The sequence below is a fragment of the Acomys minous genome (genome assembly GCF_964271855.1).
Source record: "Acomys minous genome assembly, chromosome: 3".
Lineage (NCBI taxonomy): Eukaryota > Metazoa > Chordata > Mammalia > Rodentia > Muridae > Acomys > Acomys minous.
The window spans coordinates 120,498,349-120,525,508 of record NC_140485.1 but is presented as its reverse complement, the minus strand read 5'-3'; the positions used below and the strand labels follow the sequence as shown (position 1 = coordinate 120,525,508).

Genomic DNA, 27,160 nt, shown 5'->3' with positions numbered 1-27,160 from the left:
TATTATATCTCAATTGTTATTCCATTCCCTGTATCCTCCCATTCCTCCATCCCTCCTGCTTTCCCCCTACTCCCCTCCCCTATGACTGTGACTGAGGGGGACCTCCTCCTCCTGTATATGCTCATAGGGTATCAAGTCTCTTCTTGGTAGCCTGCTATCCTTCCCCTGAGTGCCACCAGGCCTCCCCATCCAGGGGACGTGGTCAAATATGGGGCACCAGAGTTCATGTGAAAGTCAGATACCGCTCTCCACTCAGCTGTGGAGAATGTCCTGCCCATTGGCTAGATCTGAGTAGGGGTTTGAAGTTTACTGCACATATTGTCCTTGGCTGGTGCCATAGTTTGAGCAGGACCCCCAGGCCCAGATCCGCCCATCATAATGTTCTTCTTGTTCCCCTACTTTACCTTAATGTAGCTTTTAGACATCATTAACTACCATACTTCCCAGTGGGAAGTTTTTCTTTTTTCTTGCGAGCGTGTGTGTGTGCACGTGTGTGTGTGTGCACGTGTGTGTGTGTGCACGTGTGTGTGTGCATGCACGTGTGTGTATGTGTGTGTGTGTGCGTGCACGTGTGTGTATGTGTGTGTGTGTGCGTGCACGTGTGTGTATGTGTGTGTGCGCGCGCGCGCACGTGTGTGTGTGTGCACGTGTGTGTGTGCACGTGCATGTGTGTGTGTGTGTGTGTGTGTGTGTGTGTGTGCGCACGCGCGTGTGTGTATGTGCATGGCTCATGGAGCATGACTCCAGGAGAAATGGCATGAGACTAGTGAGATGGAGCTTGTTCAAACTCCAGAAATCTCAAACATAAGATTTAAAATCTCACCCTAGGGACGAAAAGTGTGGGGCGCAGCTCCCTCCTTGTTTCTGTGCCTGCCTGAGGAACGCACGACACAACCCCAAGGGTTAGAGGTGACCAGTCACATGAGCTTGTCACCTGCTATCTCTCTCCATGCAAATAGAGCATTGCCAGCATTCTAGTCCCAGCCACTGAGACATATTTATCCTCAAGGCTCCTCCCCCTGCCCAAGGCTTATACGGTCCTGTTCCTGTTTCACATGGAATAGAGTGGTGAGCACCATCTATTTCACCTTAGAGACTGGATGTTTATTCTGAGCTGTAACATTTGGGGGTGGGGAAAGGGCCTCCCTTCTCCCTGAAGAATTCATCACTGGACCCTTGGACTTGGCAGTTGCAGCGAAATGCCAACAGGTCACCCCTGAAGCTCTCCCTGCTCTGTTCATCAGAGAGTTAGCATCTGCCTGCTATATACTGCCCACCTGTGAGCTGTCAGCTGTTCCGGAAGCAGCTGTTCCATTCACCTGTTCTGTCACTGCCTAACTCCGTCTTGGAGCCCTGAGTGCCCACCTTCACTTGGCTCAGCTCCAGAACCCGTTCACCTACACTGTCCCACTGTCACCTACACCGTAGCGGCTGTTTAATGAAATGAGCCGTAACACTTTCACTGCAGAGAAATCCTTTTCTGTAGCACCTCCTGTGCTTCACCCTTTCTGCTTGGAGCCCTTCCTGCAGAGAAGTGTGTGCTTCCCGCCGGCAGCATCTAGGCCTTCTGGGAGATGCAGAACCATGTGTGTGTGTGTGTGTGTGTGTGTGTGTGTGTGTGTGTGTGTGTGCATGTGTGTGTATGTTGTATATACACATGTGTGTGTGTGTGTGTGTGTAACCTAAAGTTGACAATGGCTGTCGTCCTTCATCTTTCCCATTTCACTCATCTCTTCCTGCAGCTTCTCTTACCGAATCCAAGGCTTGTCAATTTCTGCTAGCCTAGGTAGATGGCTTGACTTAGGGATCCTATCCTTGTCTCCCTGATTTTTTTTATGTGCGTCATGGGAATCTCAGTTCTGAAACTCATCCTTGTGCAATCAATACTTTGTCCACTAAGCCATCTCCGCAACCCGTGGTATGGGTCTTTGTAGCAAGAGTCACGAGAATTGAATCTTTAATATTTTCCAAGCCTGGTTCTAGGTACTTTAAAATGTATTACTTAATTCAACCTCATAACTAACCCCATGAATATTACCTTTAAAAAAAACCCCTTATTTTACCGGTAACGAAGCCAGGATCCAGTGAGTTGCCAGGCATGATAGTAAAACCAGAGACCTAATTTCAGGCAGTCCACTTCAGATCTGGAACTCAGGCATTAGAACATGGTTCATTCAAAAGGGTAGTGGGAATTCAGCCCAAGGAGCTGAGTGCAACCCCTAGAGCCCACATCAAAAGGTGGAATACGGTGGCACGCTCTTGTAAGTAATCCCACTGTGGAGGAGGCAGACACAAGCATGTATCTGGAACGTGCTGGTCAGCCAGCCTAGCCTACTTGATGAGCTCTAGGGGCCATGAAAGACCTGTCTCCAAAAAAAACAAACAAAAAGGGTGGCTACTGCCTGAAGGACAGGCAAGGTTGTCTTACACACACACACACACACACACACACACACACACACACACACACACGTAATAGAAGTTTGGGTTTCTTTTTTTAATTTTAATTTTATTAATTTATTCAGACTATAACTAAATTGTTATCACATAACTTGTGTCCTCCCGTTCCTCCCTCCCTCCCTAGTTTGGGTTTCCTTAAAAGCTCAGTTATGTTATGTAATTATGTTTTTGTTTCAATCCCAAGTGTGGGACTTTAGTTTGGACTTTAGTTTGTCCACAGCTGATAACCACCACGTGTATCTTTGCTGGATAGAGTTAGTTGAAATCTGAGGACTCTGAGGGTATAAAAAAAGAGAGCCTATAGGGAAAGTGGCAGCAACAGTTTGGAGGAGACTGATAGAGGACTGCTTGATGTCTTTGCTGCTGACCACAGAGACTGCTCTTGCCCCCAAAAGACCCTACCCAGATGGAAGAAGTAAAGAGGTCTACATACCTGTTTTCATCCTTCTAACCTTTTTTCTCTCCTACCTAGGGCTGTGGGGTTAGAAAGGAGGTAAAGGCGTTTAAGAGCCCTAAATAAAGTAGCTTTGTGAAACATCTAAGCCAACAGGTTCAGAGAACCAAATGAATGACACAAATGAATGGTGCTGAAACAGAAGGCACGGAGGATACAGGAGCTAACAGCAGTATGCTTTCCCAACGGTCTCAGAATCCAGAATGGCCACTTCAGAATGTTTATCCACAGTTCATAGGATTTGGCAAGTTATCACAAATAACGCTAAGTGTATGATGGAATAAATGTGTGGGACCCAAAGGGCAAACAAGGAAGTTGAGACCTTATGTGGCTGACAGACATACCCATAAATATATGGGGAAGGGATCTTTTACAACACACACACACACACACACACACACACACACACACACACACGGACACACACACACACGGACACGGACACACAGACATACATGATGGGAAACATTTTTGGTAACTGGTTAATGCATCAAGTTGTCCCCAGGTTGATTTTCAGACCAAGTGAATACAAGCAGGGCCAACAGGCAATCCTTGCTTAAGCATCATCAGGGTGAGCTGGCCTTGCATACCTGTCAGCCTGGGTGGAAAGGCAGAGCACAACTTTGGCAGCACTATTGCCACTCAGACAGCCTCCCCGGAAGTCTGATGTCCGGCCACGGCTACATTCCCGAACAAGCTCCTGGATGGAGTGTGCCTGGACCACAGGGGCTGTGTTCAGGGAGGGCCCTTGCTCCAGGCTCTGCTCCTGGGATGAGCTCTCATACTCAAGGTTCCCAAGAAGGCCAGAGCTCCCAGATGTCTTCTTCTGTGGCTGATGGATGGTCAGGGGAGGCTGGGTGGCACCGTCGCTGAAGTGGGTGTGCTCCAGTGTGCCCACATACTCACATACCCTACAAAGGGTCAAACAGGAAGTGAATACTACAGCCCAGCACTGCCAACTCTATCCATCCCACAGTGAGATAAAAGGAAATCCAGCTAACCCGGGAATTTGCCCCACTTTTTCTCCTTTCCTTTTTACCATATTGGGCACTGCCATTTCTTCTTCATGTAAGAGTCAGAGAATTTGCTTTGAGTTGTGCTAGGCTTGGCACGGGTGAGGGATTCCTCAGATCCTCACACCTATCATTCTGTTGGGAGAAAGATAGGCAACGGAACACCGCTCACCACTTCTGCGTTGCCTGGCTCGTTGCTTTACTAGACTGCTTATTTGAGAATGCCCTCTCTCTGTCTCTCTCTGTCTCTCTCTCTGTCTCTCTCTGTCTCTCTGTCTCTCTGTCTCTCTGTCTCTCTGTCTCTCTGTCTCTCTCTCTCTCTCTCTCTCTCTCTCTCTCTCTCTCTCTCTCTCTCTCTCTCTCTCTCTCTCTCTCTCTCTCTCTCTCTCTCTCTCTCTCTCTCCTATGCCTCTGATTAGATTCTGAGAAGCACTTCCTTAGGAAAGGATCCCCAAATGAACACACCCACAAGCGGACAGGCTCTGTTGACACAGTAGGGATCTACCCAGCTCTGATGTGTCTGATGCTGGTAGTTCCACATACCTGTGCCCAAGTAGGAAATGGGGCTGAGGGGACATCCCCTAGCATGGCATAAAGAGAACAGACACGTGCGACTGCCAACTTCCGAAGGGTTTGTTCCTAATTGGATTAGAGATTAAGATGCTTTCTAAGACACCTTTTACCCCAATAACTTAGTCGTTGTCAAAGGGCATTGTGATAAAGTGCTCTGATGTTCTATAATCAGAGAGCTTGCTGAATTCCCATATATTGCTTGGGTGCCACCTGAGTCTTTTCTCTTTGTTTCCTTGTGAGACCAGTGCAAAATATCTGGTCATCAGCTTCCAAATCACACCCCATTTTATTTCAGGATGCTCCATCCTGGTCCTTTCACACGCTCCTCTTAAGTTGGTTGGTTTTAGAACCCCTGGATTCTCTGCATACTTTACTCTGAGGAACTCAACTAGCACTTGGGTCTATATTTGTTTTAGTGATGTTAAACTGAACTCAGATCTTACTGGACTATCATCCAACTGCTCTCCTTCCATGGCTGCTCTGCTTGCAAGGCGTTTTGATGTGATGCTTCAGCTAGGGTAAGTCACAGCTGAGCACCCTTCTGAGCGAGGCTTCTTCCTTTTTTTTTCTTTTTTCTCTAATGCTGATGCTTAGGAGATATGATTCTTGTCATTTTGTTTTTATTTTACAGGTGTTGACTAAGAGTCTCATTTCCTACTACAAAACGTGTAGTCAAATTTTTTTTAGTGGTCTTTTGCACAGATGTACTATTGTGTTCTGTCTAATTAAACTAGATGTTTTTAATGAGGTACTGTATGTAATGATGTGTGTTATCCAGGGTATTTTTTTAACACAGAAAAAGGACATTAACAAGAATACAGCAGTTGGATTATTGACTTCCGGGCACACTTTAGACTTGTATATTCATTTAAGCTGCATGATTGTCTTTCATCTACTACTCAAGAAACCAGCGTTTTCTTTCTTGGTATACTACATTTATCTCCCACGGCAATGCCAACAGATAAATCAAAATTCCCTGAATCATGTTCTGCCATTCTGTTCTCTAAAGCATACACTCAGTGGGTCCTTATCCCTTGTCCTCTTTTCCGTGTCTCACTAAGAATGTATCCGAATAGTGAATGCTCATAAAATACTGGGATGCTGGCAGACCCTGCCGTCTATACCCTCTTTACTACCCCAGGCTTTCCAAGGAAGGGTCTGTGCCATCAGGGGTGGGGTTACCATCATGCACCTGAACACGTGTGGCCAGCAGTCCGGGTTGTGGCTTCCCATCTCCAGGCCTACGCTGAGGATGGCATCCATGCACAAGACGTGGGCTGTGTGCAGCCACACACCCTGCACCTTCCCCATCTGCTCCAGTTTCTGCTCCACTTTTAGTTTCACTGTGCCAGAAAGACATTTATTAAAATAGCAGTCTGATTAAGGGAGACAGAAAGGGAGAGAGACAGGATGGAAACGAGAGAGTGTGTTGTCATGCAAGAGCCAAAGGTCTCCATGGTTCACATGCAAAGAACTGGTCAGACAAATTCCCATTCACTGGTGACTCCCGCCCTAGAGCCACTGGTGGCTCTAAGGTGAGATGGACCCTGAGCTAGCTAGAGTTCCTTCTAGCCCACCCATGGGTCTGGGTGAGACACAGCAGTGTGGGTGGCTTCATGTGCTAACTCCAGCACAACCACATATTTCCAGACTCTTCATCTTCCTCGGTGTATCTAAATTTATAAATATCAGGAAGTTCTTGGCAGTATGCAAGTCTCTCTGAGATTGTTTCGTATTGTTTATGCCTCTCTTATGACGGTCATCTCAAAATCTATGTGGATGCATTGGGAGCACCAGGATGACTTCTTTTCAAGTGAAAGTCATGATGACATTTCATCCCCTGAGTTCACACCTGTATCTGTGAGTTATAAATAATGCTTTATTAAAATAAAACAGAGTGGCAATAACTGAGGAAGGATACAAGAATTGATTTAGCAGTCAGTTATGCTAAATGCCAAGACGAGGTCAAACGGCAGAACCATCCTTAAAGGAAGCTTTGCAGTCAGAGGATCTGGTGTGTGATAATTCAGAACTAAGAAATAGAGAAAACTATCCTTAAGGAACTCAGCCATTTTCATGTTATAAGGAGAAGGTTATTTTTTAGGAAAACACTATCTGTCTCATGAATATAAGGCCCATTTTATTTTGTATTTGTATTTATTTTGTGCTTTTAAGCTTTGTTTGTAAAGTGTGTGGTGCTTTAGGAACTTAATTGTAAGAATTAATCGTTTAAAACACTTATTTTATGTGTATGAGTGTTTTGCCTGGATGTATGTATGTGCACATGTGCATGCTGGTTCCCCCAGAGGTCAGAAGGGGATGTCAGAACCGCACAGGTGGGTGTGAGCCATCATGCAGGTGCTGAAATCATAACTTGGATCCTCTGGAAAAGCAGCTAGTACCTTAAATAGCTGAGCCATCTCTCCACAGCTACAAGAATTCTTTTAAAGATTCATTTTATTTTCTTATTTATTTGTTTGCTTATTTATTTGTGTGTGTGTGTGTGTGTGTGTGTGTGTGTGTGTGTGTGTTCCTGTGAGTGAATGCACACACATGTGTGTAAGCATGAATACCTGTGCATTTGCAGAGGCTTGAGTGAGGGTGATGTACCCCTGAGTTGTACCTGGCTTGTAGTGTGGGAGCTAGGATCTGAGAATTCAGCTTCTTATGATTGAGCGGGAAGCAGTCTTACCAGACTAGCCATCTCTCCAGACCCTAGAATTTATATTTTCTGAGATAAGTTCTTGCTGTGTGACTCAAGCTGACCACAAATTTTTGATCCTCTCATATCAAACTCTTAAGTTTTGGCATAAAATGTACACTACTTCAGGAAGCTAAATGTTAAGACTTATGTGTAGTTGACATATATATTAAGTAAACGTTGATTCCGTTCCCCCCTCCCCTTCCTCAGATCTATAAGAACTACTTTGCTTTTTAACAGGTTTCTAAATATTACTCAGGTTTGTGGAACACTGACCTAAACTGCTTGTCTCTGCTAAAAATACACATTTTCTGTGTCTAGCTGTTTTACAAATCCATGGATAGCACCAGCATAATTTAGCTCATGCTTGCATTTCTCCTTCAGCCCGCTGCCTGGTTGTATCTTCCATTGCTATTAGTGTCCAAAAGATCATCAGCTCCGCTGACCCTTTGCTGTGTCTACAAAGTTCAGGTTTTCCTGAGTGAAGGTTTTCTGTCCCCCTTTATGGATTCTATTTGATTTCTACCCTCAGAACATTAGCCAATTTAACATTTCTACTGTAACCTGGGGAATCTCTAAAATGCACTAGTAGGCTGATGATGACCCAGGTGGTGGCTCAGCCAAGCGGACTCCTGGCACATTTGTTAGCAGCCAATTGTCCCTAGCAGTCAGTAAGACTTTTTTTTTTTTTATTGAGAAGGAGATACTATCAGCACTGGGTAGGTTCCCTCACCTAAAACAGACTCAAGACTGTGGCCCAGAGAGGTTCCTGACTAGTGGCAATTACCTACTGTTCATCACACATAGAATGGGGACCAGTTTCTTATGGTATATGTGGACGTGTGCACAGCACAATGAAAGCACCAGGTCGATTCTGGCCTGCAGCTGTTACCTTGTGCAATGGCATCACTGTGCTCCTGGGCTTCCCTTTCTTCTTTTTCCTCTTGGACACAGGAAGCAGCCGCCATTTGGGCAAGAGCTGAGGCGCAGTTAGCAGCAACCCCTTCAGAGGAGACAAACAGCTACCCCTTAAATTGAGTGTGCTCTCCAGACACATGCCAGAAGAACCCCAGTGAGTTCTGAAGAGACCCTCCCTCGTGCCAAGGGTGAGGAATCCCCAAAAGTACCTAATGCACAGCTCAGCCGCGCAGCTTTCCGAAGCCCATCAAGGCTCATGCAGATAGCATCTCGCTCTTTCTGGTTCTGCTCTTTGATGCCCTCAGCTCCTAGGATGAAGGCTAGCCCTTTAGAGCTTCCTGCCATTCGACCAGTCAAGGGGGTTGACAGAGTATCAATCAGGTTCTTCCAGCAGCCGACCAAAATATAACGGGCAAATGCAACACCTACAAGAGGAAGAAAAAGAAAAGGAGGAGGAGGAGGAGGAGGAGGAGGAGGAGGAGGAGGAGGAGGAGGAGTTGGCTACTTTCTAGAAACAAAGAGTGACAAAGAAGGGTCTGGGGTTCTCACGGCCTCAGATAAGCAATTCTGAGTTACATGTAATTTTACAACAGGAAAGACAGTGTATTAGATTGCATTGGTTCAGGTTTCACACAGTGATTAAATATAACAAACATGACATCACCATCTCAGCTGGACAATTTTCATTAGCTACCTTCACTTCAAGACAAAGTCATAATTTATTTAAGCTACCATTAAGAATTTGATTGCTGGTAACATGCACATTTTTAAACTCAAGGTTGAAGGCCTTTACCTGCCACCATGGAGTCATCAATTCTCCTACTCTGGGTGAAAGGTGACTCCATTGAAGCTGATGCCATCAACTGGCCACCAATTGCACTGCTCTCTAAGCCATCAATATCTGCCAATTAAAAGAGTAAAGTCAGATGCTGAGACTCACAGTCAAACATTGAATGGAGTGCAAGGAGCCTTGTGGAAGAGTGGGGGGAAGGACAGAAGGACCTGGGGTGGACAGAAGCTCCACAAGAGGCAACTAACCTGGGCCCAGGGGCACTTGCAGAGACCGAATCACCAACCAAGGACCATGCATAGACTGAACCTAGGCCCCCTACACATATGTACCCGATGGGCAGTGTGGTCTTCATGTGGGTCCCTAAGTAAGGGGCGTGGGGGCTGTCTCTGACTTGGACTCTCTTGCAAGCTTTTCAATCAATTCGCCCTGGTGAGGCTGCCTTGCCAGGCCACCATGGAAGAGGACGTGCTCAGTCCTGGTGTCACTACATGTACTGGGGTGGGCTGGTAAAGAGGGGGGCTCCCTTTTCTGAGGGGAGGGAGGGAGGGATAGGGGAAAGAGAGAGGGAGGGTTGAACTGGTGAGAGAGGGGCTATAGTTGGGATGCAAAGTGAAAAAATAAATAAACTAATTACTTAAAAAAAAGAGTAATGTCATCCCTAAGTCTTTCCTTTTGGTAGGCCAATCAAAAATAAACAGTGGCCACCACAATATTCATGTATTTTCAACAAAAATCCATTGTATTTATTATATATGAACTATAGAGAATATAGATGAAATGTTGCTTTATTTCATCAGTCTGTTTTATTTCATTGCCAAAGCATTCTTTTGTATGCTGTTGTATGCTTTATATTTGAAAAAAATAAGGCTATAAACTCTGCCTCTTCTATTGACATAAAGTCTACTCAAGATGTTCTCACCTTTGGATCCTGTTTTCATTAAAAAAAAACGGCATTATCACTAACCATATGCATAGAGCATAGAGTACACTAGCATTCTCTCTCTCTCTCTCTCTCTCTCTCTCTCCCCCCTCCCTCCCTCCCCCTCCCGCTCTTTCCCTCCCCCTCCCCTTGCCCTCCCTCTCTTCCTCCTTCTCTCTCTCTCCCTCTCTCCCTCCCTCCCTCCCCTTCCCCCCCCTCTCACACACACACACATACACACACACACACACACACACACACACACACACACACACACACACATTTTAAAGAGCTCTCACTGTGTAGAACAGTCTAATGTCAGGCTTGCAATCACCCTGCATGCGCTTCTCAAGTTCTAGACTTAAATGAACGTGCAGCAGTGCCAGGGCACTCTTTTTCTCCAGAGCTGTTTCACCAGAACTGACGAGAATAAACATTTTTGGTCAGATAAGTTCCATTCTAATTACAAATGCACCGATCATAATGTTTTACAATTTTCAAACTGCTTCAGTTAGTTTCTTGTTTTTCCATTTGACTGTCTCCAACTACTCAAACCAGGAAGGAAGTATCTTATTTTTCCTTTTTTACATGGAGGAAATTCAGTATTTGAAGTATTAAAAAATATCATTTCTGGGTGTTTGGGCTAAGATCCAAGTGTAAAGTAGGCAAACTGCCTGAGTCCACATGACTGGCAAAGGGCAGAATTGGATTTAGTATTCATGTTTTCAAATTAGCATCCAGGCCAGTTCAACATGGCTTCTTAACTATGTCCTTCATAGTTTTGCAAGAGTGAATTCCCACCTACAAAAACAGCTCAAAAAAACTCCATCATATTCTGGCAGGAGGGAACTCATCCAGGGTTGAAAGGTCTGGATTTCTGCTTATCTCTGAATAAAGACCTGAAGGACTGTAGGCCTGAGCCAGATGCTCCACTCTCTGGGCATCAGGCTCCTCATTACTAAATGAGCTGATTATGCGATAGAACATAGGAATTTGAATGTAGATGATACTCTTAGGTGAAGCACAGGGGAAAGTATAGGATGGGGGATAGAATAATTTTCTTAATTAGGAATGTCACCTTTGCTTGAGAAGGAGATGATGCCAATTCTTAGTGTCAAAATTTTCATTTTCTATTGGAAGCCTTCTGGGCAACACATCAGAAGGACATAAAAGGTGGAAACCTATATGACTGCTACTATAAAAATAGGCCTTTTTTTTCTGGAATCAATTTAGCTTTTAATCAATGGCCTAGTGATATTTACCAGAAATGATTATTTTATCCAGGTTATAATAGTTCCTATGTACTGGGTACAAGGCTAATGAACTCAAGCCATGTGAAATGTATTTAAGTATAAAGTTTTCCATTTCTATAAATGGCTTGCCATATTACAAGAAGTGGCTAGTTGGCTATTGGTCAGACTGTGGGCAGTGCCTCTCCTGGTACACAATGAGAGGATCAAATAGTTCACACACCCTCACTTGTTGGTTCACATCTAGAATTTGCTATACAGTTTCATGGGCTATCATTCATTTATTTTTATTTGTATCAGTATTTTGCCTGCATGTATAGATATGGACCAAGTGCGTGCCATGCTCAATGCCCCTGGGATCACAAGAAGGCGTTGGATCACCTGCAGCTGAAATTAGAGATGATTGTGAGCTGTCATGTGGGTGCTGGGAACAACCTGGGTCCTCTGCAAGAACAGTAAGGGCTCTTAACTGTTGGGCCATCACTCCAGGCCTCGCAGAGCCTTGTTTTTGTTGAATTACTTTGAAAAGACTACACACTGCTATCATTGATCTGGAATTAAACAGCTTTCCAACGGGCAGAACACTTGACCTTATTTGACATTATAGCTGATTAGCAGTAATGATGGATGAGTACAGCTACTGTGGATAGTCTGCTATCTTTTCACATCTATTGAATACCTATTTTTATTAAGTTTTGAGTAAGAGACTCAGAGATCTTATTTGGCAGGAAGCTGGTATTTAAGATCCTCATATGAATTCCAAGACACATATATTCTAGGCAGTACTCTCTACCGTAATGAAGATAGTTTGTGAAAACAAATGGAAATCATATATTGATTAAACTCATATATGTCTCTCACATATATGAATAATTGTTTACAGTGTTTTTGTCTGTGTACCTGTTCATGTGTGTGCATGTGTGTATGCCCATATATGTGGAGGGCATAAATTGATGTCAGCTATATTCCTCAGTTCATTTTCATCTTCTTTTTAAAGACAGGGTCTCCCTCAGGTTCAGCTAGATTGGCTTCTAGCAAATGTCAGGTAGCCTCTGGATCCACCTCCTCACTATGCCTGAGTTTTATGTAGGTGCTAGAGATCAAACACAGGTCCTCGAGATAATTGAGTCTTCTCTCCAGTCCCCACGAATGATTATTTTCAAGTAGTATAAATAGAACCATGATGAGTAAAGTACAAACTGGCCACTTGTCTCATGATCCTGATCTTCAAGATGTAAAACCTAGACTTGTTTTTTTTTTTTTAAACCAGTTCCACCATGATTCTAGAAGATTCCAGATTCCAGAAAGTGCCAGGACTCTGCTCTCCAAGGAGAGATCTTGTTGCTATCTCCACACTCGGTTCTTAGTTAGGACCTTGCCTCAAAATTACTGATTGTTGGTTTCCACCTGCCAGTTGCTTACTCTATCACCTTTATAAGAGCCTTGGTGTCAACCATAGGTAACATGACATACTTTTAACCAACAGATTGAACTTCTCAGCTACATTGTGCAGCTTTATTCCCACCCTGACCCGTGAGTAGTAAACAGATGATAAGCTTTGAGATGACGGAGACACTACATAAGGCATCTAGTATACAGACATATCCCAGATGTACCTTGAGCTAGTGCCATGAGAGGAAAATTTGATTGAAAGTCAATCTGGGAACTCAGAACAAGTTAAAAAAAATAGTCTTGAAGGTTTAACTTCTTTGATGAACATATCAAAATTGTGAATATTCTTGGTAAGCCATGAAAGAACCAGAAAGGCCTGCTTTTTGCTAAAAAACAAACAAACAAACAAACAAACAAAAAAACACCCCCACCCTGAGATAATACATAAATACATATTTCTCTCTTATAGGTACACTTTAAATTTCTAGTAGTTAAAGAGGTCATTAAAATTTTGACACTATAGACAAGGATGCAGAGAAAGCCAGTATTCGGCATCATTTTAAATTCTGGTATCCATGGGAAAGGAATACTGACAGGGAATGGGAATGAGGCCAGATATAAAATCAATAGCTTCATATTACCAATGGCCAAATCTCAGGAGCACTGAAGAATGCAGGATCTCTATTAGCATGTGAGAGCTTCTCGGAATAACTCTGGGCCTATGTCCAGAAAATACAAGCCCATCATTGAACCCACAGCATCACTCCAACAGCCAAGAGGTGCTAAGTTAGCCCTATCCAGTGGCAACAGTGAGCACAACAGGCTGCCATGGTGCCTGCCTGGAACTGTTACTCAAAGCCTATTCAAGCATTGTGGCACATCTAAAAGGCCCCAGCCCATGAACATCCCCCATTACTGAGTACCCCATGATCTTGTCATGAGCCACTGACCGGTAAGCATGGTGATGAGGGGAAGGCTGTTGTCCTCAGGGCTGCCCCAGTAACCAGCTTCTCCCAGCATGTTTCTGTCAAGCACCTGATGGTATAGCTCCTCGATCCAGGCCTGGGAGAAGACCATCAGCACGCCACTGGTCTGCACCTGCTTCATGAACTCTTTCTGCAGAGAGGCCATGGGAAGGGAACCAGATTACACACAGGTTCCTACACTGCTCCTCCTCCCTTGTCCTAACTGAACCAGAGCTTTTTGTTGGGAGTTAAGAGGAAAGGGGTGAAAATCTGGGATGCAGGACCCCAGGCTTCACACTGTCATTTTATTTCTGATATATTCTGACAGATAGCCCACAAAATACCAGGGTGCTGCATTTCATGTTCTTATTTTTTTTTTACTTCTTCTTCTTTTTAAAAATTTTTTTTTATTTTTTTCCTCCTTTATTAATTTATTCTTGTTACATCTCAATGGTTATCCCATCCCTTGTATCCTCCCATTCTTCCCTCCCTCCCATTTTCCCCTTATTCCCCTCCCCTATGTCATGTTCTTATTCTTGGTTGGTGGGAAGGTGACCACCTGCATGGCTACCTTCTATAGTTCCCTCTTGCTGTCCCGGTAGTAGCAGGTTCAGAATAAGCTCTAGAAGGAGTATTTGCACCCGAGAGAGACTCGACTTACACTCGTACAATGTCATCAATTAACCTTGAGAGGTTATATTTTATTCAAGAAAGAAGTGATCATGGATTCCTTTCAGCAGATTCATGATTTAGACTCACAGACTGACATCAAGGAAGTGGCTTGCTCAGCCAAGGCAGCCAACCACAGGATAGCCAACACCGTTCTCACGGCACACCTTATAAAAGGTGTTTTATTAAAGCCACTTCACATCCATTCTCTCCACCCTGCAGACCTGTACAGGCATGAGTACTGCAGAACACTGGGGGCACAGAGCACATTAGCCAGTTCCTCCCTAGATACCAGGCACTTGGCTGCACAGTGATGGCTACGATCAGAGCTTATCAGTGGGGAAACCCACTCCAGGGCTCATGCTCACCATCATGCCCGGTGCCAGGGTTGGTCGCTTCCGGTAGTAGTCACCATGGGAGAGCTTCAGGTTGAGCAGCAGGGCACAGTGTGCCGCTGAATATAGGCTGTCTGCATTCATCAGCATCTGGAAGCTTAGGCTGCTCCCTCCATCAAAGCCAGGAGAGTGCATCATACCTATGGGAAGGAATGGAGGCATCTCTGGGGCTGCCGCAGTATGATGGAACCTGCATTTGGAGGGCCAGAAACAGATTCCAGCAACAGAAACTCCACTGTGCAGAACGCTTCTACAAAGTGCTGCCTACCAGCCAGGATGCTCACAGCATATGACCGTGTAACAGGAAGGCCATGTTCTGGAGTTGACCTGCTACCACTGGATCTTGAGCTGTTAATTGGCAGCAATGACTTGGGTACAGACAGACCTTTGAGCCCTCTACAACTTTCTTTCTTTCTTTTAAATAAATATTTATTATTTATACAATATTTTGCCTGCATGCATGTGTGCCTGCATACCAGAAGAGGGCACCAGATCTCATTATAGATATTTATGAGCCACCATGTGGTTGTTGGGAATTGAACTCAGGACCTTTGGAAGAACAGCCAGTGCTCTTAACCTCTGAGCCATCTCTCCAGCCCTGTTTACAACTTTTTTATGCCTCAAAATTTCCAGCTGCTTTCCAAGACTGCATAGACTCACTCAACCCCTCTCCTCCAGTTTTCACCCTGCTTGCTATTTCTTCCTACTTCTCCCTAACCCTGCCTCGGGCCCTGCGTGTTATATTTGCCATTCCCTAGAACGGTCTCTGAGACCTCTGATGAGTTACTCTTTTGATTCTTTCAGGTCTCAAGTCAGCTTTTCAGAGACCTTCCCTTTCAATTCCATAACCTCCTTCCAGGCCACACTAACTGCTTTCTCTCCCTGCACTTGTTGCTTTAATGCCATTTATTCTACCTAACATTAATAGTTTACACAGGTGTAAACACATGCGTGTGTGTGTGGTGTGTGTGTGTGTGTGTGTGTGTATACATGCTAGGGATTGAAGCCAGAGTCCCACACAAACCAGGTAGGGCATCTAACTGTTAAGTAACATCTTCACCCCTTTCTTGAGATAGGTCTCATTATGTTGATCAGGATGGTGTCATACTTGACCTTCCTACCTCCCCCCCCACCCTGAAGATTTATATGATGGTCAGTGGCAGGGAAGAGAGTAATCTTCAAGTGGTGTAGTTATTAGTAAGATGCCCATAATCCTATGAACAAAGCCTCTCCCATTCTCCCATACACAACCCTAAAAAATTTCACTGGGTTACTACCACCACCCCTTATCCTGACTCACACCCTCAGGCCCACTCCCACTAACAAGAAAGAAATAAAGGAGGGAAAAAAGAAAGAAAGAAAGAAAGAAAGTAGGAGGGGATCATGGGTAAATGAGATTTGTGTGTGTGTGTGTGTGTGTGTGTGTGTGTGTGTGTGTGTGTGTAAACAAGATAGGGTAAGAGGGGTGGATATAATAAAAACACATTATATACATGTATGAAAATGCTACATCATAGCCAGGCATGGTGGTGTATGCCAGTAACCCCAGCACTCAGGGAGGCAGAGACAGGAGGATCTCTGGGAGTTCAAGGCCAGCCTAGTCTATAAAGTGAGTCCAGGACAGCAAAGGCTATGTAGAGAAACCCTGTCTTCAAAAACAAAACAAAAACCAAAACAAACAAAAAAAGAATGTCACATTATAATGAAACCTACTGATGCATATAATTAATATATGATAATAAAGCATTATAAAGTTATATATTTGGCTCATGACTCAGGTTGTCTTACTGACTGAGACATCTCCCCATCCCATTGCCTAATTATAATTTCAAACAGAAGACTGCATATATAACTTTACCATTTTTCAGAGACTCAATCATAACCACAACCAGCAGTGCTGAGTTCTGAAGCGCAGGTGTTCTAGACCACCAATACCTGTTGGGACTGTCTGCCTTGGTACCAACGACAGCTGGTCAGTGCAGTCCAGGCTGTGGAGCTTGTCTCTGCATCATAAACCTAACCCATAATTCGTCTAGTCATTTACTTTCTTTATCAGAAGAAAACCCAAGCTTTTCTAACATGCGTTAAGCCAGTGGTTCTCAGCCTTTGGGTTATGATCCTATAGGGGGTCAATGGACCTTTTCATAGCGGTCAAATATCAGACATCCTGCATATCAGATGTTTACATTACAATTCATAACAGTAGCCAAATTACAGTTATGAAGTAGCAACAAAAATAATTTTATGATCAGAGATCACCCCAGCATGAAGAACTGTATTAAAGGGTTGTAGCATTAGGAAGGTGGAGAACCACTGCTTTAAGCCTATGAAGATTATCGCCTATGAAGGCGCACAGCTCTAAACGTTCTTGTTGCGAGAGAATGTCTACAGACCTGAACAGAAAGTGGAGGCGAAGCTCTGAAGGGCAGAGTCCACCTCTTCCACACTGGGTAGGGCCAGGAGCCGGGGAAGGAGGCCCTCAAGGGACTGGACAAACAGTCGTGCACTATGCTGGTCTGCCTCCTGGTTCTTGAGCAGTTTGAGAGACAGAGCAGCAGTTCGCAGGGACCGATGGCCCATGTAGTCCCGAGGAGTCTGCTCTTCATCAGCCAGTGAACAGTTGTCTGACCCAATATCTGACACATCAGACCTACCCGAGTCCTTTTCTGCTGCTATGGAATACTGATCGCAAGAATCAAACTCTGTCCTCGATAGGTCTTGGTCATCTACGCTGAAGTTGCTTTCACTATACCTAGATCCATAGGACCTTGTCCGGCAGTCCACCGACAGGAAGTTAGTGATGTCAGGGTAAGGGACTGTGTGGCTTCTCTGAACCACGTCAGGCTGGTCTACCGCATCAGATTCTGACACTTTGCTCATGGTCTCCTTGCCTTCCTGAATGGCTGGTGATTTGAGCCCATTTTTGTGGTCCTCTGGTGTTGTCTGACCTAATTCTCCCTCCAAGGTAGTCTGGCCTGTGTCTGTGGTGACGCTGATGCTGATGTCAGGGCTCCTCTCGTTGCCTGACTCCCACGGTGTGTGCTCTGAAGACAGCACTCTCCGCTGCCAGCGGAAGTCAGCCTCGTTAATTTCCATGGAGTCCCGGCTTGACTCAGCCCCATCCCTCAGCTCTTCAATGCGCAGAAGCAGCAGCTGTACTTGACTGTCACTCAAGCCTTTCCCCTGGCTGAGTTCATCCAGGGCCCCAAGCAAGGTGCAGACGCAGGACACAGCCGCATAGCAGGCTTCAACGCCACCTTTAACACATGCTTCTGTCATGCCATCCATGATGCTAAACAGTGTTCAAGGCAGAAAACAGCACTCAGGCATGAAATATCAAGCAATGCCCCCCAGAATATACAAGAGTTTTTAGCTTGGCCAACTGTACTGTATTCAAAAGATATAGTTTAACTTGTATAACGTCAAGGGGTCTAGACAATACAATGACACAAACAAGCTCAGGCTGGGAAAAACTCCAGTTAGAGTTCTCCACCATGAGTTCAATTCCCAGCAACCACATGGTGGCTCACAACCATCTATAATATGATCTGATGCCCTCCTCTGGCCTGCAGATGTACATGTAGGCAGAGCTCTGTGTACAAAATAATAAATAAATCTTAAAAAAAAAAAAAAACAAAACTACATGCCCTCTTCATTGTCTAGCTTTTTTCAGTACAGGGGAAAAAAATTCCAGAATGAAATGTGTCATTTTATTCAAGAATGTACACTATAAATTTTATCTTGGTGTTATGTTCAGACCTTCAAATAGAAACAGCCACTGTGCCTAAGAGGCATGAAGACAGTTCAGTGTAGACACGTTCTTATCAGATGTAGGATACCAAGTTTTCTATGGAGACTCCTGCAAGAGAACCCTAAGCTCAGACTGTAAATAAAAAGTCCCCTCCACCATTTAAAATCTAAGGGATTGTTTTTGGATGTTTCATGTGTAGATTCAGTTTTAAACCAATAGAGAAATCTGGAAAGTTATAAAGTGAATAAATCGAGATGGTTTATATGGCTTGGAGTAAATAATTAAATATGCACAAATTATTTAATGTAGACTCATCAAAATTTCGTGAATTTGTGGTTATGATAAAAAGTATTTATAGAAGCAGTGTTGGTCAGCCAACACGCATCCAAAAGGAAAATGGGACATACAGTTTGAGAAGATCCAAGTGAGACTTTCTTTTGGAAATAGATCTTTTCCTTGGTTCTGACTCAGTCGAGCTTGGTCCTGCCAAGTCATACAGACGCTGTGGGCTCCCAAGTATCTTTAGAAAAAAAGGAGAAAAGTAATAGAAATGCGAGTATCACAAAAAAAAACAAAGCCAAAAACATACCAAGTTTTAAAATCACAAGATTAAATAAACAACGTTCTTTTCTTTAGTGACTGATATAACATAGGAGAAATGATTACTAGGTAGGGGATATTTCTTAGAAGTGCTTAGAATTAGAGTAATTTCTGATCTGAGATTTTATTTTTCAGATTTTGGCTTAATTGTACCTGTACAATGAGGTATTTTCAGGGTGAGACTGGTGGTGGTTTGAGTGAGAAAGGTATTTGAGGATTATGGAGTTGGTGCATCAATTCATAGAATTTTTCTTGGGTATCCGGAAGACAGCCATAACTAACTCCCAGGAAGATGGGTTCTGCAGGAAGCTCTTACACTTTTGACACATTCACGCAGGTTGGAAGGCTCTGAGTTTGGGAAGAAAGCCGAGGTCCAGAAACAACAAAAAGTGTTTTTCTGGTTCTTTCTCTATGCTTACAGAACCTGCGGCCCATTCCCTGTTCATAAGTGCTGGTATCTGTTTAAAGCTGCCATATATAATCTATGTTCAAGAGTTAAAGTTACAACACATAATTTGAACATGATCTGAAATTGTGTTTTTTACCCAAGAGACCTGGCTGAGAAAAGATGGATTTCCAGCATTTGGGAATGTTACAAGGGCCTATGTTAGTTGTAAGCTTTAAAAGATTTTATTTTGTTTAACTCTGTGCGCGCGCGCGCGCGCGCGCGTGTGTGTGTGTGTGTGTGTGTGCGCGCACGCACGCATGTGAGAGCAAGTGCCCACTGAGCCATATCTAGGAATCACACTTATACTGGACTAGAGCTGGAGTTATAGGCAGTGAGATGCTTAATCTAAGTGCTGGGAACTGACCTCTGCTGGAACAATGTGGGCCCTTAACTGTGCAGCCATATTATAAATATTAGATCTATTCAGTCCTTTCCATGGTAGGAAAATTCATGTCCTTTTCATTTGTCACCAAGGCCACCATCAACTACCAAAGTTTCTCTTCCCCTTTACTGAACTCTCCATGTTCAATGGCCACTGAAAGACTCAGAAATGCAAAGCAGTCATGGAGCTGTCTAGAGTACCAATCCTATTGCCTGTTGTTCCAGCCCATTGTTTTAAAGTCTTTTGTTGGGGTTATAACTTGGATGTCACCACCTCCTCTGCAGGGGCAGAATCAACCCTCCTATTACCTCCTGGCATGTGATGAGTCTGAGTTATAAGGAGAGGTCTCGCACTACTTCCTGCTTTTACCTGCTCTCCTTGTGGCTGCTTCAAATTTATTCTGTTGTGTTGTTCAACTATGAAGGTTGGAGATTTGGGCTGTTTATTTTAGGTTACTACTTTAACACAGCAGTTGAAGCTTAACAAGATGGTGCTCTGCAAGGGCTGCCTTCCCACAAGCTTTCATATAGAATATTCTTGTAAATGTTCAGTTGCAGCCAATTTATATTTCTATATGCTACACACTTTTACAGAAAAAGTTGTTTAGATGTTAAATTAAAGAATTACATTGTGTAGAACATAAGTCCCATTGTTATGACCCTTTTTAAATATATTTTATTAATTTATTCATATTACATCTCAATTGTTATCCCATCCCTTGTATCCTCCCATTCCTCCCTCCCTCCCGCTTTCCCCCTACTGCCCTCCCCTATGACTGTGACTGAGGGGGACCTCCTCCCCCTGCATATGCTCATAGGGTATCAAGTCTCTTCTTGGTAACCTGCTGTCCTTCCTCTGAGTGCCACCAGGTCTCCCCCTCCAGGGGACGTGGTCAAATATGGGGCACCAGAGTTAGTGTCAAAGTTTATAGGACCCTCTGGATCCTTCTATTTCCCCATTCTCCCATGCTTCTCTTACCTAGAGTGCCAATAGGATGTCCTCCCATCTGTCCCACTTTCCTGATAAGTGAAGACTTTCATGGGACATATCCCTTGGGCTAGTGTCCGGATATAAGTGAGTATATATCATTTGACTCTTTCTGCTTCTGAGTTAACTCACTCATTATGATCATTTCTAGTTCAATCTATTTGTCAACAAATTTTGGGGATTCCTTGTGACCCTTTATTTTCAAAGTGAGGTATACACCTAAGCATGAACAGGAATATTACTCAAAAATAGTTACAGTTTAAGGGGATCTCCCTCCCTCTTCCACATTTTTTGAAAGGTCAAGTGAATCTCTGAGGGATGGGGATTTCGTTTTTCTTTGTGTTGGAGATGGGGCCTCATGCATACTCAGCATGGTTCTGTAACACTCAGCAACCCCAGTAGCCCTAGGGACAGGATTCTGACAGACCCCCAATAAACTCAAACAAAGATAATACCTTTGTATCTTCTTGTGGTATTAGGAACCAAATCTCAGAGTCTTGTGCATCCTAGGCAACGACCCCACCACTGAGGGACAGTCCTAGACATTCCCTCACATCTCCCACCTGCCATTGCCCAGGGCCAGGGACTAAATATACAGGGACTTGCATTTGCTAATCAAGTACTGTACCACTGAGCCACACCCTCAGCTTTTAAAATCTCATCAAAAGATGGACATTTGAGGTACAGCATTTGTGGTTTAGTATTCTAGGTTTGACCACTATGAACTTCTAAAATATGGCCACAGGGTCAACCAAAAGAAGAACCTTTACTTTTTAAAATATTTATTATTGAGCAGGAAGTAGAGCCAGAAAGAGAATGTACAGTAAGAAACACAATGTTTTGTATGTCTTTGAAAAATAGACATGTGGTGCATATGGCACAGAGACACAGAGAATAATAACACAGAAAAGCAAGCAAGCATCCTGGGTACTGAGTGGCTTTCTTTGAGTGCAAGACCCTTGAGCATTTTGGTATCTAGGTAACCAACCACCTTTTCCAAATAGCAAGTTTTGCCCTATGAAGCAGAGGCACTATTTTTCAGAACAACCTGGTTCTGAATTCATCTGCTTGGCTTCCCAGGGTGGCACTGGTTTCTCATACTTCTCAAAAGAAGGCATCTAATTTTAGTGTTGTCTCTGTACAATGTTCATACAAAATATGTGGGAGGGTACAAGGACTTCTTCAACATCCTACTGGGAAGCAATCAACATGATGTGGCAGAGCATCACTTGCAGAGGGATGGGATGGAATTAAGAGAACCGAGCCTGCTTGGCCAACCCTGTTTCTTCTCTTCATACCCTGAGGACCCGCCTACGCAGAGGAAGACCAGTCTGCCTTTTCCAAGCTTCAGGCTGAACAGGATAGTGCCTGTCTGAAGACGGTGCTGGTGGTGAGGTCACACTGCTTAGATGATTTTCAAGCAGACTAGTCTTCTTTTCAAAGCTACACAGTCCTCACCAACAAAGCAGTGGTCAGATTTGGGCTTTCCCTTGGCATGATGGAAGGGAAAAGAAGCCATATTTGTGGCACCAAAGTTGATATACAACTGTTGAAGCCATAATGAACATGACATGCCTGGCATAAAGTAGCAAAACATAATGATTGGCTTTGTCTGCTCACGTATTTTCTTGACCAGCTATTTGTGCTTGGCAGCCTTGAGGAAAACATCTTTCCTATCTTGGTGTGTTTAAAATTCTGAATGTAAATCAATATCTATTATATCTCATTATTATCGACTTAAAACGTCTATCTAGCACATAACAGAGTTTTAACAAACACATTACCAAAGAATATAGGGCCGGTGACTGCCTATAACATTTTGTTTAACTACAACTCCCAATATAAATGACCACTAACTTCAGAATTATTTGTTACTGGACTCAGTGTGGTAGCACTGATGCCCCAGCAAATGATAACGGCTTAGATGCTTCTCCATGTAGGATACTACATAGAGATTTCTGTGGGCAAACCCAAGGCATTCTTTCATATCTCCTTACCTCTTTCATGATCTTGATGGCTTCCACTCGGTGCTGGGGTGGGGGATACAGGAGCACTCGGTGATAGAGGGACTGGAGTACTGGCTTCATGGAGTCCACTGACCCCACTAAGCGAACAAGCTCAGCTGCAAGATAATAGATGGTACGGGCCACAGGCCCACTGAGGGTAGGTGCAGTGCAGGAGCAGCCTGAGCCTCGGCCATGGTCAGACACAGTGAGAGAGGCAGACTCTGTCTCCACACTGGTGCTGGTGCTGGTGCTAGTGCTGTGAGCAGAGGTGATGGTTTTGTCATGAATGGGGTTCCCCAGGATCACAACAAGAGCAGGGCAGAGGCTTTTCCTGGGAAGAAGCATAAGGGGAAAAATAAGCCAAGTGATAAAATGGGAATGCTGCCAGGAAGGAAAATAGATAAAGCAGAAATATGCAGGAAGAGCAAGAGACCCTACTGTTTCTTCTTTTGCCTATGTAACACCCAGCATACACAGGCTTCCTCATTTCTCACACTAATGTTAACTAAATAAAGCATTGAGAAAAGCATTCAGCATTGGTTGGGCATTCTCTCTATCTCTGCTCTATCTTTATCCCTGCACACCGCGTAGACAGGGTAAACTTTGAGATGAAGTTTTTGTGGTGGGTTGGTGCTCCCCTCCTCTTACTAGGGATGTTATCTAGGTGGGGCAAGTCCTCTTCAGTTTATATGGCTCCTGCTAGTAGGAGTCTCTGCTAGCATTCCCCCTTATATCCTTCCAGGAGCCTATCATGACTTAGGTCTCCAACTTGTCACAGAGATGCCCCTGCCCAAAATGTTTCTCTTCTCTACAGGCCTTCTGTCTTGCCATCCCTGTTCTTCCAAGGCTTGATCTCCACCCTCACCTCTCTCTGTATACCCTCTCCTATCTTGTTCCCTGTCTTCAACCCCTACTTCTGTCTATCCTATTTTTTCCTTTTGAGTGAGATTTAAGTGTCCTCCCTTGGATCCTTCTTGTTACTTACCTTCTTTGGGTCTGTACGTTGTAGTACATTAATCCTGTTTTATATGGACCCAACCCAGGACCCACCCCACGGGAGGGAGCCCACCCCTGACACTATTAATAATTCTCTACTATGCTTGTAGACAGGAGCCTAGCAGAGTTGTCCTCTGAGAGGCTCCACCCAGCAGTGCTTGGAAACACATGCTGAGACTCACAGCAAAAAAAAAAAAAAAAAAAAAAAAAAAAAAAAAATGGGCAATACAGAGAGAGTCCTGTGGAAAAGTTGGGGGAAGGAGAAAAGGTACTGGAGGTGACAGGAGCTCCACAAGATACCAACAGAGCCAACTAGCCAGGGCCCAGAGGAGCCTGCTGAGCCTGAAGCACCAATCAAGGTCCATACATTGAATGGACCTAGGCCCCTAACACAGATGTAGCCGATGGGCAGCTCAGACTTCATGTGGGTCCTCTAATACTGAGATCAGGGCCTGACTCTGACGTGGACTTTGTTGACAGCTTTTTGATCACTTCCCTGTGGTGGGAATGCCTTGCCAGGCCACAGGGGAAGAGGACATGCGGCAGTCCTAATGCGACTTAATGAGCTGGGGTGGGTAGAAAAGGGGGGCTCCCCTTTTCTGAGGACTAGGGGAGGGAGATGGAGTAGTGGGAGGGAAAGTGTCGCTGAGAGGAGTGGAGGGATGGGACCAAAAATAGAATTAGGATCTTTTTTTTTTTAAAGAAAGAAGCATTCAAGGACCATTTATCCCTCTCCCTCAACTCTCTCTCTGTGAACAAATAGAGCTCAGAATACTAAAAAGTATCCTTATCAATTTTTATTTTATGATGAATAACAGAATTATTTCTCATCTAAGGCATTAATTTCAAGGCCCATACCAACACCCATCATTCAGCATCTTCCCTGTCAATAAAACAGGATCTACGGCTTACCAATTGGCCGCCTGCTGGGCCTGTCACTTCCTGGTATATCTGGATACAAGTAGGCAATTAGCACTCATCAGGGTTATATTTTTTTGTCCCATGTATATTCCTGATATGTTTATAAATTTTTAGAACAATCTGAGAGTCCATAAGTTACTAAGTTCTGGTCAGTTGTGATTCCATTGAAGTAAATGGCATAAGAGGGCTGCTGGAAGCATATTTGTTATAATAACCATTAGTTTCTCTCTAGAATTTGGGCTGATATACATAAACAGAGCAATTTCCCTACCTGGAGGACATACGTGCATAGATGAAGCTACTGGTAGTTCATAGGGGCTGTAGAACGGGCCTGGAGCCCTTCACTGGTGTGGGGGCAGCAGGTAAGTTCGTACTTACCAGATGAGATCAGTGAAGCCCCTGTGCAGGTACATGGAGGAGGAAGAGCTGCTGAGCACGGAGAGAATGCATTCCAGGTACAGAAGCTGCAGTTGCTGGCTGTCACTGTGGGGGCACAGAAGGGACACACAAAGGCGTGCAAAACACAAGACAAAAATGAGAGAGGCAGCATTGGGCCAGAATCTGGAAAAACATCCAAGGAGCTCTGTGGTCAGTGTTGCAGGCAGAGCTTTGTGCGGCTGTGGAGCTGTGTGACTGGGGGATCCAGCCTGGAGCAAGAATGAAGTCAAGACACATCCAACCCCCTCCCCCCCAAATCTTGTCTTGAGACTGGTAGGATCAGGACAGTTCTCTCCCTGTTCCGGGCCTGCATGTCCTAGCACGTGTAGCCTTACGACCTCCACCTCTGCTACCATTGATGTAGTCACAGCCTAGCAGCCAGGTTACAGGTTAAAGTTCCTCTTTTCTTATAAGGTGATGTCCAGTAGCACCTGGAATTCCTCTTCATGCAAATAAGGCATTCCAAGCATCTTGGCCCCAGGCAATGATGTACACTCATCCCCAAAGCCTCAACCTACTCCCTAAGGGTTTAAATAGCCTTTGTTCCCTGCACCAGTTATATAAGTTGCTCAATGAAGCCTGCCTTCCCAGAATCTGTTTTCTTTGTGCTCACAGCTGTCTGAGGTCTCCTCACTCCCAGCTATTCTCCCTTGTTTTTTCTTTCAGGCAATGGGTCTGATTGCAGGTGATAACATGTCAAGGGAGGGTGAGTGGAGTGGGAATGACGGAGCTTTGTCTCAGGCCAAAGTCCAGCCGAACAGGAAGTCTTCTCTAGAGCAAAGTTAAAATGACTGCAGTAGTGTGGGCCCTAATGCCATATAATTGGTGTCCTCAGAAGAAAACTGTAGACACCAAAACATGGATAGAGGGAAGACTATGAGGAGACATAGGAGAAGGCTCTCCACTAGGCAAGTGGGGAGGGAAGGGCGAAGGTGTGGGCACAGGGGTAACCACCCTGATCTTGACATGTCAGCCTCCAGAACAGTTAGGAGATAACAACTCCCCTGTTCAAGACACTCAGCCTTTGGATTCCCATTATAGCAGCCCTAACAAAGTGACAGACTTAGGCTGATTTGGGAAACTAATAAAGTTTACTTTGGAGAAATATCTCTAAGTAATTATTAAAAAAACTGAGTGGGAAACAGAATGACCATCTTTTGTGGCCCTCACACACAGTCAATTTTTTTCTCTCTCTCTCTCTTTTTTTTTTTTTTGATTATACAGTATTCTGCCTGTATGCTTGCATGCCAGAAGAGGGGACCAGATTTCATTGAAGATGATTGGGAGCCATCATGTGGTTGATAGGAATTGAACCCAGGACCTCTCAAAGAGCAACTGGTGCTCTTAGCCTCTGAGCCATCTCTCCAGCCCTCACACAGCCAATTGTATCCACAGAATAGAACATTTTCTGCAATTACTTTACAAATGGCAACAAGTTAGCCAAACCCTATATATGCCAGAAATGCTAATATCACTGGTGGGTTAACTTTCTAAGAAACCAATTATATCAGTTTTCTTTTCCTATCTCTCCCCACACCATTTCTTTCTTTCTTTCTTTTTTTGTACTGAGGCTTAAATCCAGGGTCTCACACATGCTAAGCAAGCACTTAACACCTCCAGTCCACTCTGTTATCTCATTAGCTAATACTTCACTGATTTACAATTCACATTTCTTATTTATTTAGTCTTATTTTAATTTATATGTATGTTTATTTAGTTTGCATATAACATGTGTACTCGGTGCCCTTAGAATCTAGAGGACAGCATTAGATCCCCTGGAACTGAAGTTACAGACAGTTGCTAGCCATCATGTGGGTGCTGAGAATTAAACCTGGGTCCTTTGGATGAGCAGCCAGAGCTCTTAACTGCTGAGCCATCTCTCCAGCCTCAAATATATACAGGAGGATGCCTTGATAATCTAATAAGGAAATAGACAACTCTGTAGGAAACACATTCTTATATTCTTATGTTCCCAGCTTATGTTTCCTGTTAATGTCACCAAAAGGTACTAAAATTCCAATTTGTGGTGAGAGTCATGAGAATGGAGAAAACCTAACTTTCAAAGACACATTTACTTGAAGTACAAACATTCTAAAGAGAAATAAAGCAAGAGTCTCTTATACCGTAGA

The 27,160-nt window shown here is 44.1% G+C and overlaps 1 protein-coding gene across 1 annotated transcript in view; it reads right to left on the bottom strand.

Annotated features, from left to right (window-relative positions):
* ARFGEF3 (ARFGEF family member 3) overlaps positions 1 to 27,160 on the bottom strand; it is a 148,943-nt gene that overhangs the window by 56,281 nt on the left and 65,502 nt on the right. The window contains exons 9-19 of the mRNA XM_084776440.1: positions 24,972 to 25,076; positions 22,668 to 23,007; positions 18,661 to 18,773; positions 16,896 to 17,794; positions 14,476 to 14,642; positions 13,424 to 13,589; positions 8,913 to 9,020; positions 8,329 to 8,544; positions 8,094 to 8,204; positions 5,693 to 5,843; positions 3,505 to 3,825 (exon numbers count right to left, since the gene is read on the bottom strand). Coding sequence (XP_084632566.1) covers positions 3,505 to 3,825; positions 5,693 to 5,843; positions 8,094 to 8,204; positions 8,329 to 8,544; positions 8,913 to 9,020; positions 13,424 to 13,589; positions 14,476 to 14,642; positions 16,896 to 17,794; positions 18,661 to 18,773; positions 22,668 to 23,007; positions 24,972 to 25,076 — 2,697 coding nt within the window. The remainder of the gene's footprint in view (positions 1 to 3,504; positions 3,826 to 5,692; positions 5,844 to 8,093; positions 8,205 to 8,328; positions 8,545 to 8,912; positions 9,021 to 13,423; positions 13,590 to 14,475; positions 14,643 to 16,895; positions 17,795 to 18,660; positions 18,774 to 22,667; positions 23,008 to 24,971; positions 25,077 to 27,160) is intronic.